This window comes from Oppia nitens, unplaced genomic scaffold, assembly GCF_028296485.1.
Source record: "Oppia nitens isolate AA-2021 unplaced genomic scaffold, nextdenovo-longstitch-racon4-pilon3 scaffold5_pilon_pilon_pilon, whole genome shotgun sequence".
Taxonomy (NCBI): domain Eukaryota; kingdom Metazoa; phylum Arthropoda; class Arachnida; order Sarcoptiformes; family Oppiidae; genus Oppia; species Oppia nitens.
This window is the reverse complement of record NW_026533243.1, coordinates 3,043,640-3,056,558: the sequence shown is the minus strand read 5'-3', so window position 1 is coordinate 3,056,558 and position 12,919 is coordinate 3,043,640. Positions and strand designations below refer to the sequence as shown.

The following is a 12,919-nucleotide window of genomic DNA, read 5'->3' as shown; positions in this document are numbered from 1 at the left end:
TCAGCACAAAAATTTTGATGACAGACTTAACCAAATGGATCAATTAATCCGAGATTGTGGTCTTGATGTTAGACATGAATTTCAATCATTTAGACAACAACAGAGTATTGATATGGAGAGACTGGTCTTTGTCCTCAATAATATGAACCGATCTATCAATGATCGTAATCATCAATTGAATGATTCAGATAATTATGAAATTGTAAACTCTATTGATTATGATATAGACCTTTAAAATTTCATTTAATTATCTTAAAATAACTTAATTTTCACTAGTTTTGTACAAGGTCAAATAAATTAATGTTTGTAATTACAGTAACATTATTTATTGCAAATTATATAATTTATGTCAATAGGATTAAAACATTTTATAATTTAAATAAAATTATATCATTAAACACAATAATTTACTAAACTTTCAAAGTATGGGACAATTAGTTGTGTGTGATCTCGAAGTAATTGAAACCAAAGAGTATTGTTTTTATTAATATCAATAAAAGACTTCCAATAACTTGAATCTAATTCCCAACGATTTTCTGCTTCTAGTTCTTCAACGATTCCAATTGTATGACAATTGACATACTTTTCAGGAACAATGCAATCATCAATAAAACTATCGCCAATATATACACACTTTGGTTGAGATTTGGACAGCATTTTGGCAGCAAATGTCTTCAAATCAGCCCAATTACCTTCTGCGTAGATATGACCACATTTCAAATCTTCTACAGCGATGGCGTCTCCGATACTATCATCTGAATCAACAATTAAGAACTTGCGATCACATGTGAAAAATGTAGGCTTTCGGGCGTAAGTCAGCACATAATCAAAGTAATCAATCCATTGGTTTCCATAACAGTGTTTCATCAGATGTCTTGTGAAGTCAACATTAGAAGAGGTCACCAAAAGTACTTGTTTTCCTTTTTGGCGTAAATTCTTAAGCATTTGTCGAACACTTTCCGATGCTTTTACTAAATATTTGTCGGGATTTTCGATAAGTTCGGGAAACCAACCGCCACTTCGAGCTTTAAATTGTTGTCTTTCGTACATAAAACACAAACCATTGTAAATATCGGTCCATAATTGCCAGTAATTTACTTCATTACCAGACGAGACATTTACTTTGTCCAACACATCCACACATTTTGCAAACACCTGTGCGGCCGGACTCGTAAAGTAGTCTTTAAGTACCGCAAAATCAAAATCAATATAAAGAGTTCCCGTAACCAGTAATTCAAGTATTTCTGTTAGTTTTTCGGCATAAACTTTGCCGTAAATGTTATCAATCTCTTGCTTTGTTAAGTCTGTAAAGCCATGTTTGGCTGACATCACCGCAAAGTTGGCGTCCAATTTGAGTACATTTCCGTTTTGTTTGTCAATCACTAAACCTTTTTGACTCAATTTCGGACAAAACTCTTGTCGTATATCTTCGGGATAATTGTATTTCTCGATCAAATATTTCTGTAACAACTCGTGAATCAATGGTAACGTATTCTTCAGGTTATACTTGACTAAAGTGTTGTCCATATCGATGGCAATCACGTCATATGCGTTCAAATCAAATGAGTTTACCGTCGATGACATTACTTGACTATTGGTTGACAATTAAATAGATAAATGACTTAATTTGTTGTATATATTGACTAAATTAGTGAATTATATCTTAAATATAATTGAATCACAATTAATAACTATAAAAATGTTAACAATTATCTTATCAAATGATTTTCAATTGTCATAACTTTTACTCAAATTTTATGTCAAATGTTTTGAATGTCAGACTTGAGGTCAACATTGTATGTAAACATCAAACATGTGTTAAACTATTCAATACTTAACATATGATTCGTTATGTAATACTTTATAACATTTAATACAATAATTGTAAGATTGTTGTAATATATTGTTCAGTATATTAGTATAGATTCAATTCATTTAAAATATAATCCATTGTATTAATGCCAACATTACATTGTTTGACACAATAAATGAAATCAAATAAATTATTACAATTTATCTGTTTTTTTTGCAACATATATGACCTCATTCTTAATGATCTTCAATGCCTTAAAAATAATTACCGATAATATACGTGAAGTCAAAAATGCTAAATCATTTGAATTATTAGACAAATTTATATATTTATTATTTCATTAATTACAATATTTGTATAATATTTAAATAAATCTATATATCTATTAAACATATGTATAATAACTAAAACACTATCACTTGTAGAGACAATTGTGAATCACTTAATTGACAATTTGTGTTATCAAACTCTATCACATTTGTCACCGAAAGCTAAAACATTTTGTAATCTGTTTTCAGACTTTGAACGACTTCTTCTTCGACTACTCTTTGGTGACATGTCTTCCAATGGTATCATTTCTTCAGCTTCAGCCAGTGTTGGTCGCGGAGATGAATCGCGACTCTGAGAGCCGTTGGGTGGTGTGTTGGAAGCCGATCGGCGTCGATGTAGAGAAGGCTTTAAGTGCTTATTTTGATGATCTGCAACAACAGCTGATCCAGGGATGGCTGGTCCGCGACATAAGGGCTTATGTGTCTGACGTTTGATTCCATCGTGATTGGAGTGACTGCGAGGAATGTCACGATTGGATGAAGTGGACGAACGCGAAGACTGTGTGCAATCATTTGTACCAATTGTGGATATTTCAATGAGTCGAGCGATTTGTTGCATTTTTCTATGTCGAGCCCGCAGTCGACCTTTCGTGAGTCGTTGTTTTGCTGCCAAACACCTAATATGATCATCAAAGACAAACTTTGCATTGAGTTGCGCCCGACGGACAGCACTTGTCTGAGAACACTGTCTGATTTGTATGTGTAGTGAACGCGAGTCATCCTTATCTGCGTTAACCTCGACATCCTGAAGCCACGCGACAAACTTGGCGACTCCCCAACCAAGCCGTTTGGTGTCCGGCTCTATAAGAATGAGCTGATGTGCGTCTATAACCATAAAGCGTCTTAATTTTGGCTGATCTTTGTTTATTACAGTACAGGCAATGAGATCACTATTATCTATATAACAAACACAATAATGTATTCAAATATGATTTATTTAATTACCGGTAAGACTTTATTGAGACTCACTTAAGTCAAGCAATTGATCCACTTTAGTACACGAATCATAGTTAGTGAGTGGTAATTGAGTTTCAGTTTCATCTCTAAGAGATTGTGACAGACTTCTCAATAAAAAAAATACTTGAATGGCCTAAAAGATAAATTAATGATAATTACGATACTATACTGAATATAGAAAAACGATTTATCTTACATAACGGGTCCGTTCAACATCAGCACAGGGAAGGCGTCGGTTAAACTCAATTCCAGTCATCATTAGTGGTGTTAATTGGTTGGGTGGCAGCAATAAGTTTGAGTCCATCATCAGAAATTCGACATTAAGCTGTCGCTTTAGAAGCTGCTGGTGTTCGTCTTCAAACATATCCAAAAATAACATTTCTTCCTCACTCTTATAGAAATTTCTGAGAATAAGTATGGCTTCTTCTTTTGCCTGCTCTAAGACAGCCAAGTGATGGTCTGATAAAATACTTTTGCCTTTTCTTAATACTAATCGTTTAAGTAATAATATACTCATCTCTAAAGTTATTAATCGTATCTTACTATCTATTAATACAAAAACCAATCGAAATTTAGCAATTATTTTAATCATTGTTTATATTGATATCAAATAACTTACTATATTGACAACATTTGCGCATAATTTCAATTAATATATTAATCAACTCATTGTGAAGATTCTCTGATTGTGTTGATTGACTAGTAGTAGCTTTAGATGACTTGTCGTGAAGTATAACTTCTTGAAACATATCCTCAGATATGCCTTTGAAATAAACAGAAATATTGGTTAATTTACTGTAAGTTATTTAAATAGTTATTATCATTATTACCTGAATTATTGATAATAGCATAGAGTAGGCAAAGTGAGAACAGAGACAATCGATCGTCGGTTATCTTTTCACAATCCATTGAACTGAGTATTGCCTCCAAAAAAGGTCTGTTTTCGGTAAGATTTTGTTTGTTTAATAACCGATTCACAGAGAGATTCGCTTTTTCCTCATCAGTCAGAGATGTCATATCTGTTATCGAGATATCCAATCTATCAGGACTTAGAGGAGGACTATCGTTGTTCTCAATAGCGATATTGTTCTGATGATTAGCATCTATTGTCACGGATTGTTCATTACTGAACAGTCTATTATGTTTGGCATTATTATGGCTGACATTACTCGTCGATCTTTCATTATTTTCGTCACTATTCGAGTCATTTTCATCACTATTCTGTGCTTTGACAGCGTGTATAAGTGACTCTTCAAGTGTCTCATTTGGCGCTACAAACTCTGGCAATTCAAATATCTTTTTATCATTATTTAAAAGAATATCAACTAATTTCAAGAGCAATGACTTATTGGATACAATAAGAAAAACTTGTGTAAAAAGGAATAGTGAAACTGTTTGTGAAATATGTGGTCTGTTAGATGTGGAGGAGGACGGAGTGGCAGCCGGTATGTTGCCCATCATTGAGTAGATATATAATGGTATAAGTAATCGATTGAGCATATGGTCAACTAAAACACTGTTCAAATTACTGATCTCTAAAAGTAATATATCATTCAAGTAATGCAAATGATCCAAATGTTCGGCCACTAAGTCATCCAAACGTATCAATACTTGTTGTCCACTGAATAAAAAAATTATAATATATTTAATTATAATTCAATAGTAGGTCTAAGAATTCAATAAGATTTACTCGAGTTTGTCATTGACTAAACAATTGTCAATATTGATGACATTATTGCCAATAAACCAAACAAGATTTGAGAAATAAGGCGCTGCCGTACAGTCCTTAATGAACTTTAACATTGACTTCTCGTCCACTGATTTTCAGAAAATTCATTATTAATCCTTTACTTTAATTTCCGTTACATAAATATCTTGTATTTACTGTACCTTTAAAGACATTTAGTGTAAGAGTTCTGACTGCAATTCTGACCATCTTTTCGCTGTGATTGAAGAATTTTATGGCTTCTGTGTAAAGAGGAAAATCATTGGTGTGTTCATTGAAGAAGAAGTGAATGGTGTGTGGATTCAATTTTAGTGATAATGTCTTTAAAAACGATATGTAATAAGCCATCACTTCTTCATCGGAAAAATCAAACTTATGAACAATGATTGAGTTCACGTGATTGTTGGACAACAGATAATCTGAAGACAAATTAATTGTTAATCTGATTTAAATGTCATTTAATTATACAAAATAATATTAAATGAAAATCACATACAAAGTGATGTCTCGTTACGGATGTTCTCAAACAATATATTTAGTGTCTGAAGCAGTTGTACGCAAACATATGAACCACACTTTTGCTTCATTATCTTTAGAAAGAAGGACAACATATTCTTCTCGAGGAAGAAGCTGTCAAAAGACGTAAATTAAAAACTGTTAATAAAAAACAAACCCTTTATTGTTTGAAGACCTACTCAAAGACAGTGCTGTCATTCTGATCGCCCCAAATCAGTATCTCTGCCACAGATCTCAATGTCTCGACTAATAAAGTCCTGTTCTGTTCGGTGACTGTTTGACTTCTGGACATCACATTAAACAAGTATCTGAAATATTAACGATTGATTGATTCAATTAATTAAATTAGTTTGATATATGTTGTCCATACTTGAGCTGTTCCAGTGAGTGTGGATTCTTGGGTTTTGATGACCACCCGAACCATTGTTTCGGTTTAAGCATCGCTTTCACCACTAAATAGTCCGTCACTTGTGATGACTATGTCTTGAGTTATAAAATAAATATTTTTCACTCAATTAAAGCATTCATTTATCACATGATATTAAAGGCTATCATATTGTAAACATATTAGGGGTCACTCACTAACACTATTACAACAATTTAAATGATATGTTATTAATATACTGATTCATATTGTAATCAAAGTAACAATTCATCTTAAATTCAATAATCAATAGTTTAATACCAATTGACTGTTTTTAGTCAACTATTTAGATATAAAGTTAATAAAAACAATAATTTTTTATTTGTGTTATTCATATAATAGTTTTTTAAAAATGATATAATTTATAAAATAAACTAATGTCTCAATTGGCCACCATTTCTGCCTCGGAATCTTCGCTCTCTTCAGCCATTTCTTCATCTGAGTCTTCTTCATCCTCTTCATTGCCTCTCGAGATAACAACCTTTCCTTTATCTCTCTGGCGTTTTTCTCTCACGAGTCCAGCGGCGGGTGACTTAATAAGCGCCATATCTCTGGCAACTTCTTTACGATCCCTATTCCTCTCAAATACTGTTCCCTTTCTGAGTCTATTCATAAGAAAATATGACTCTCTTTTCTGTTTAATCATATCAACTCTCTTCATGGCCTCAATGGTCTCTGTCCACAATTTTCGGTCATATTTGACGGGAATATTCCTCCTCTTTTCAAACTCAAAAGTTGTGTCAACTTTAAGTTCTTTGTTATTCGCTTTACGGAAAGCTTTTGTCCATCTCTTGCGCCGCGGATTACACTTATGTTTGAATTGTTTGTGACATTTGCTTTGACAGAAACGGAAGATCTGTTGGCAAACACAAGACATTGAAACAAAAAATAATTAATAAACTATCAGAAAACACATTTCAACAAATATCACAATAATTGATCGCCTATTTAGTCAAATTGTCAATAATAATATGTCATCCGATTAGTGATAATACCATTGATGACAATTTAAGTTAATAATTGGCGATCAAATTGTAGTGACAAAAGCAATGACTAACCTTACAGTCGTTGCGGACAAAGTTAATGCCGTGACCGGGATATATAGGACGGGAACAAAAGTAACATCTCTCGATACGCATGGCTTACCACTTAAATTATCAACAAATGTGATCACAATTTAGTCAAACAATACCATCGATGACAACAAACTATAGTTGAAATCAATGATCACATGCTTTGCACACAAAACACAACATTTTGTGAACACGTTTTGCATTCAATTTACTATATTTCACATCAATTATGTCCTATTAATACATACTATCGGATCTTTATTTATAAATTACTAATTATTTATACAAATTAAATGTATTTCAAGTTAATGACGAGTTTTATAGTTTATTTATTAATTAATTATTTACTAAATAATTTTATTAATTATAAAACTAAAATTTTTGATAAAAAATTGTCTCAATTTATAGTAAACGTGTGTTTATGACGTACTATATGTATGTGAGTGTTGTGTCAAATATAATATACAATAAGTAATATTAATATTCATTGAATGTTAGCGTCAAATATCAATCAAATATTTATTAAAAGTGTTTTTTTCATTAATTAATTTTAATATAAATAAATTAATTAATTATTATTTTTATTGAAGACATTTGTCACCAAATAGTCATTGTTTGTCAAAAAAAAAATATTGTGAGCAGTGATGGACTCAATAGTATCGATACCCATAAGTGATGAAACCGGTGGTCAGTCATTGTTGGCGGCGGTCAAAGATATGGAGAAGGATAAGGACCGGGAGGTCGCCATTCAGGCTCAGGTCGAGTACGAAAACGGCAATAACAGTCTGGTTCTGGATCTGTTGGAAACGTTGGGCACCAATAAAGCCATTCAACACAACCGACTCATTACTCAGTTCGCAAACGACCAAAATGTTGACACACTTTTGGATGGACTCATCACCAGTGAAGATATGGATGTTGACCAACACGTACTTATTGACTATAATCGGGCATTAGTTTTGGCCAAATATTTGCACCGATACGATGAGGCCATCGATTTGCTCGAACAGAGAAGAAATCTCTTTACCAATGATTCGATGTTCGGCTTCGTAGACGACAAGCTGGCCATCAAAGTGTGTCATCTGTTAGTCATCCTATATCTCGAACGACGTAAAGACCCGAACAAAGCGTTACCACTGTTGCAGACAATTACAGATAAAAGTGACTCGAGTTCTGTACCAAATAATTTGCAACAATTGAAAGCCAAATGTTATCTACAGTTAGGGTCCGTAAAGACCGCCAAACGCGAGCTTAAGTCAGTGGGAGGACAGACACTACTTCGGTCTTATCTGGAGTTTCAAAGACAAAACTATAAGAAAGCAATGAAAGTGTTTCAGACGTGTACTGACTCTCAAAATCCTCTGTATGTCAACAATGAAGCTCTCATTAACTTTGGTTTAGGGAAACGAAATACAGCCGTCTTTTTGATGGCTAAAACATTGAAGTCTAAGCCAAATCCCGAAACGCTTTACAATTTAGCAATTTTTCATTTATTTACGGGAAATCCTGACAGTGCTTTCGATATATTATACACTTTGGCACCACTTTATCGCAAGAATCCTCAACTCTGGCTTCGATTAGCTGAAAGTCGTCTCCAAAAGTATCGTAATCTAAGAAAGTCTGTGATTATTGATAATAAAACAGACTTTGATTTGTGTCGTCGTAAACACGATGTCGTGAATGAACATATCGGTGAAGGTATTCATCGCAAACTAATATTAAGCAGTAGTTCTCAAGCGGTTAACAGTGATTCAGAAGCGCTTTGCTTTTGCCGTTCATCGTTAACCAATGCGTTGACATTAATTAATTTTCCGAACGAACGAAACTTTTTGCCATCGAATCCACCGACAGATTCTGAGTTAAATCGTCTGAAGATATCCATTCTGTTGTGCTTATCGTATGTCAATCTAACACTTTATGACTATTCGTTGGCCGCACAGCACGCCAACGATGCATTGAAATTGTCGCCATTGGGCTATCAGAAAGTGTTGGCACACTTGTATGCCGGCGAAGCACTCATCTATTTGGACCAAATAAGTGAAGCTATCGGTCATTTCAATCCTGAATTATTTGTTAATCAGTCTAATACTTTGACAAATAATAATAACTATAATAATAATAATAACAATAACAGTAATAATACAACAAATAATAACACCGAAGTCGACAAAATATACACTCCTCAGTGGTTTAGTGGGACATCAGGAAAGGCGGTTCTTTTATACAACCTGTCGATTGCATATACTCTTCGTGGAGAGTATGACAAAGCTAGTGAAACGTTACGACAAGTGGGACAGGTGTCGGACCAAAACATTACGGGACAGGTATTCATGTTAGCCGTATATCTTCAGTTACAACAGGGAAACGTTGATTGCGCCAAAACTTTAATCAAATCACAGCTTCCGCAATACCGATGACTAGTAATTTAGTAATTTTTTTTGACTTATAATTCATTTGTAATTATTATAATATATAACTAGTTTTATTGAGTCAATAAAGATTTCATTTTTTGGTAATTGTTTAAAAATTTCATAAAAATATTTCAAATCATATAAAATTTGAAGAATTAGTTTTAACAAAATAAACTTTATTTGAATAAACATTAAAACAAACAGTAAGTATCAATTTTATCACAACATTTTTACTGTAATTGATTACCTAATCAGGCAGTATATCAACGATATCATCATTTTGAAAGTCATCCTCATCTCGAATAGCATTTCTTTTCCAAGAAGTGGTCGGTCTTTCATTAGTAACATTTAATGTTTCGTAAACAGACATATCAATCAAATTTTTGTTATTGTTATCCACTTCTCTTTTCTGTGAATTACTTTTAGACGCTGTACTTCTAGGACTCGCCGATGTTAGGTAACCACTACTACTACTGCTGGCCGAACCTTCACGAGAACTGGTAGCTGATCTTCGTTGAGATGCTCTGCTTGTGCTCCGCGATATGATACCATTGGTACCGTTGAGACCACTGACCACTCTCTGCTCTTTAATCTCTTTATTTTTCTCTAATTTTTTCAATTTATCTGAGTATTCATAAGATTCTTTAAGACCCAAATCAGTTGAAACCCGGATTAAGAATTTAAGACATTCAATATTTTCGGGAAACTGGTTATGGATTGTCTTATAACAATTGTAGGCGTTTTGGTAGTTACCACTGCGTCGATGACAAGCGCCTACCATTAGTAACCATTTGATTTGTTTTGGTCTTTTAGGTAATAAATGTTAATTAAATTGAAATTTGTTTAAACAAATGTGTTTTTTATTTAACTCACTGAACGAGAGCCGCCCTTTCCAAGTATTTTATAGCCTTTTCATAGATTTTGTTTTCGAGATAATGTGCGGCCAGTCGTTCAATGGTTGGGATATGCGATGGAAAGTAGCGATAACTCTGAATTGAAAAATACATTTAAAACTGTTTTTAAACAAAATTATTATTATAATGATTACATCAGTCAGATAACTAAACGCCTGTTGTTTATCTCCTTCAGAGTCGCACATATCACTTAATTTGACCAAAAGTGACGGATCCGATGGTACAAAATGTAACAATTGTTGGTAAAAGTCAAGCGCTTGGTCTTTGTTTTCAAGTAATTCATATCTACCGGTATTTACAGTATTATAATAATTTATTATAATTTATCATAATTTATCATAATTTATCATAAATTATCATGGTAGTTTAATACTGATATACTCTATATATTTTTTATATTTCAAGTATTTTTATAATACAAAATTAGATACTTTTACTTACATATTAGCAATTTGATAGATAATATGCGGGTGCCGTTTGGTGAGTGTATGTAATTTGAATAAGTAGTCCAATGCGTCCTCATATGAGCCCAACTTTTTGAAAGCCAACGACAAGTTATACATAGATTCCAAACATTGGGAATCATTATTAACGGCTTCTTTATAATATTCTTTAGCGCGTTCGTAGTCCTGATGCTTATAATAGGCATTTCCTCTGTTGACTAAAGCGCCAGAATTATATCGGTTGGCATTAATTGCTTCGTTAGCATACTTTTCAGCCATCGATATGTCGTTTTGCAATAAATATAGAAACGACAGGTTTGTGGCCGCAGTCGACGCACTCTTATTGTCTCTCTTTTCAAAAGACTTGAGTGTAGAGATGGCTTCATTGAACTCTCTTTTACGCAAATGTTTGACCGCTTTGTTAATCTCTAAATCATTAGCCAAATGGGAATAACTGGAGTTTCGTATTTGTTCGACACACCACTCATATCCCTGGCTAAACGTATCTCCAATTACCGGTGCTATTAGTTTAGCGCCGGTAAGTATAGACCATTCAATGTCATGTCTTTTCTTTTTTTCCAATTTTCTTAAATCGTCGTTTTTAATCACTTCGACTAACATATGATTTGTGAGATCTTCACCTAAATCTGTATGAACTGTGTATTTGTCGTCAAAAGTGTCGTCAATATTCACTTCAAGAAGTTTACTAAAACACTGTTTCATTTGCTGTTTGTCACCCAAACCATAATTACAGACAATCAGATGAAAGGCTGTGACGGCGTCAATGCGTTCAGACATTATATATTCAAACGAAGTGATTGAGTCAGCGAATTGGTTTAGTCTTACAAACGATAGTCCAATGTTTTGCATTATCTTTAAACTAATAGTCAATACAATACAGATTTGTTTAAAGAATAATTTACAGAATATTTAACAAAATTAAATAATTAATATAATACTTACCGCAAATCTTTTTGTATATTAGGAATCTGATCCAAAGCCATACGATAAAACTTAATAGCTTTTGGATAATTTGATTGTTTATAATAAATATTTCCTATATTTAATTTTAATCTTCCTTTAAATAATAAATATTCGATACATTAATAATACTACAAAAGTATATCAATCGTAATATTGAATATATAATAAAGCATTTATTGATAATTAATACCTGTGTTAGTAAAGGTGCGATTCTTAATAATTGATTGATAAGTATTAATAGCTTCTGAATACATATCCGAATTAGTGTACTGAAGGGCCAAATTAAAAAGTACCGCAAATGTTAAGTCACTGTTTGGGGCAATAGTTTCAGCCAAACCCGACTGTTCCTTCATTCTGGATAACGATCTTTCCTTTTGGACGCACTCTTTGGCCTTTTCGAGGGCTAAACTAATTTCCAGTCGTTGGGCGGCGAATACACTTTCCTCTAACAAATCGTTTATTTTTTTCTCCAATTGTTTTATCTTTACTTCAGGTAATGAATCATCTTTTGTTTGAAAACCTGATACCATGGACTTTGCCTGACCTAACGGGTCAAACATAGTGGCGCCGCGATTACCTTGAGATGTATAGCCAACGCCTCTTACGGCAGTCATGGGTCTGGCAGTGGACGGGGGCTGTGCCTGTACTGCCGTTCCCGTAATTCTTCTCTGATTAGCAGTTGCTGTAATTGATGAGCGCCTGAATCCCGTATTAGTTCCCATTCTGGATGCGGCAGCAGTTTTGTATCCAGTGTTGACACCTTTACGTCCATAACTGCTTTTAAGGACTGCCTGTTGGAAACCCTCATCATTCTGTAGATTCTGTATATAAACTTAATATTAGTTTAATGTTATAAAAGATAATAAATTAGTAAAACAACTCTAGTGTCGAGCGCCGGATGAAACTCATTGTATCCCTCGTACAAGTCATCATCACTATCGGCTAAAATCACTTTTTCCATCATTTTTTGGACAATTTGTAATAATATTTACATTAAATATTTATTAAATATAAGTCTAAAAATAAAAGTCGCATTCAAAAGATGTTATGTTTTGTTATAAAAAAATATATAAAATATTGTTTCTATGGGTACCTAATATTCAGGTATATTTGCAATAAATTCATAACAAATATACGGATCAATAATTATTAGACACAATATCCTTGCGAACCATTAACCAAACAATATTATATACCGACTCTTTAGACACAATGTTTTAATTAACAAATTAATCTATGATTTGTATGAATAGCACACATAAAAACATAATTATATGACTAATATAATTTCTATTCAATAAATTAATAAATCAACAATTCAGTCAAATA

The 12,919-nt window shown here is 33.1% G+C and overlaps 5 protein-coding genes across 5 annotated transcripts; 1 reads left to right on the top strand and 4 right to left on the bottom strand.

Moving 5' to 3' along the window:
• Positions 1–393: 393 nt before the first annotated feature.
• On the bottom strand, positions 394–2,063 carry LOC128961266 (5'-nucleotidase domain-containing protein 1-like). Its single transcript, XM_054307484.1, has 2 exons — positions 2,011–2,063; positions 394–1,591 (listed from the first exon to the last, which is right to left on the bottom strand). Exon 2 carries the CDS (start codon positions 1,582–1,584, stop codon positions 394–396), a length of 1,191 nt encoding a protein of 396 aa, XP_054163459.1. The 5' UTR covers positions 1,585–1,591; positions 2,011–2,063.
• A 131-nt stretch (positions 2,064–2,194) lies between these two features.
• LOC128961824 (protein CLEC16A homolog) lies at positions 2,195–5,890 on the bottom strand. The gene is made up of 10 exons (XM_054308109.1): positions 5,712–5,890; positions 5,521–5,649; positions 5,322–5,455; positions 4,990–5,244; positions 4,790–4,916; positions 3,930–4,720; positions 3,719–3,862; positions 3,296–3,645; positions 3,112–3,232; positions 2,195–3,039 (listed from the first exon to the last, which is right to left on the bottom strand). The coding sequence occupies exons 1-10, from the start codon at positions 5,780–5,782 to the stop codon at positions 2,276–2,278; spliced, it is 2,886 nt and encodes a 961-aa protein (XP_054164084.1). The 5' UTR covers positions 5,783–5,890; the 3' UTR covers positions 2,195–2,275.
• Positions 5,891–6,092: 202 nt separating this feature from the next.
• Positions 6,093–7,061, bottom strand: LOC128961836 (probable ribosome biogenesis protein RLP24). The gene is made up of 2 exons (XM_054308126.1): positions 6,824–7,061; positions 6,093–6,621 (listed from the first exon to the last, which is right to left on the bottom strand). The coding sequence occupies exons 1-2, from the start codon at positions 6,902–6,904 to the stop codon at positions 6,148–6,150; spliced, it is 555 nt and encodes a 184-aa protein (XP_054164101.1). The 5' UTR covers positions 6,905–7,061; the 3' UTR covers positions 6,093–6,147.
• A 279-nt stretch (positions 7,062–7,340) lies between these two features.
• On the top strand, positions 7,341–9,255 carry LOC128961826 (CCR4-NOT transcription complex subunit 10-like). Its single transcript, XM_054308111.1, has one exon. It carries the CDS (start codon positions 7,483–7,485, stop codon positions 9,253–9,255), a length of 1,773 nt encoding a protein of 590 aa, XP_054164086.1. The 5' UTR covers positions 7,341–7,482.
• Positions 9,256–9,496: 241 nt separating this feature from the next.
• On the bottom strand, positions 9,497–12,566 carry LOC128961264 (intraflagellar transport protein 88 homolog). Its single transcript, XM_054307482.1, has 7 exons — positions 12,471–12,566; positions 11,781–12,411; positions 11,570–11,684; positions 10,605–11,486; positions 10,298–10,448; positions 10,123–10,238; positions 9,497–10,055 (listed from the first exon to the last, which is right to left on the bottom strand). Exons 1-7 carry the CDS (start codon positions 12,552–12,554, stop codon positions 9,497–9,499), a joined length of 2,538 nt encoding a protein of 845 aa, XP_054163457.1. The 5' UTR covers positions 12,555–12,566.
• Positions 12,567–12,919: the final 353 nt, after the last annotated feature.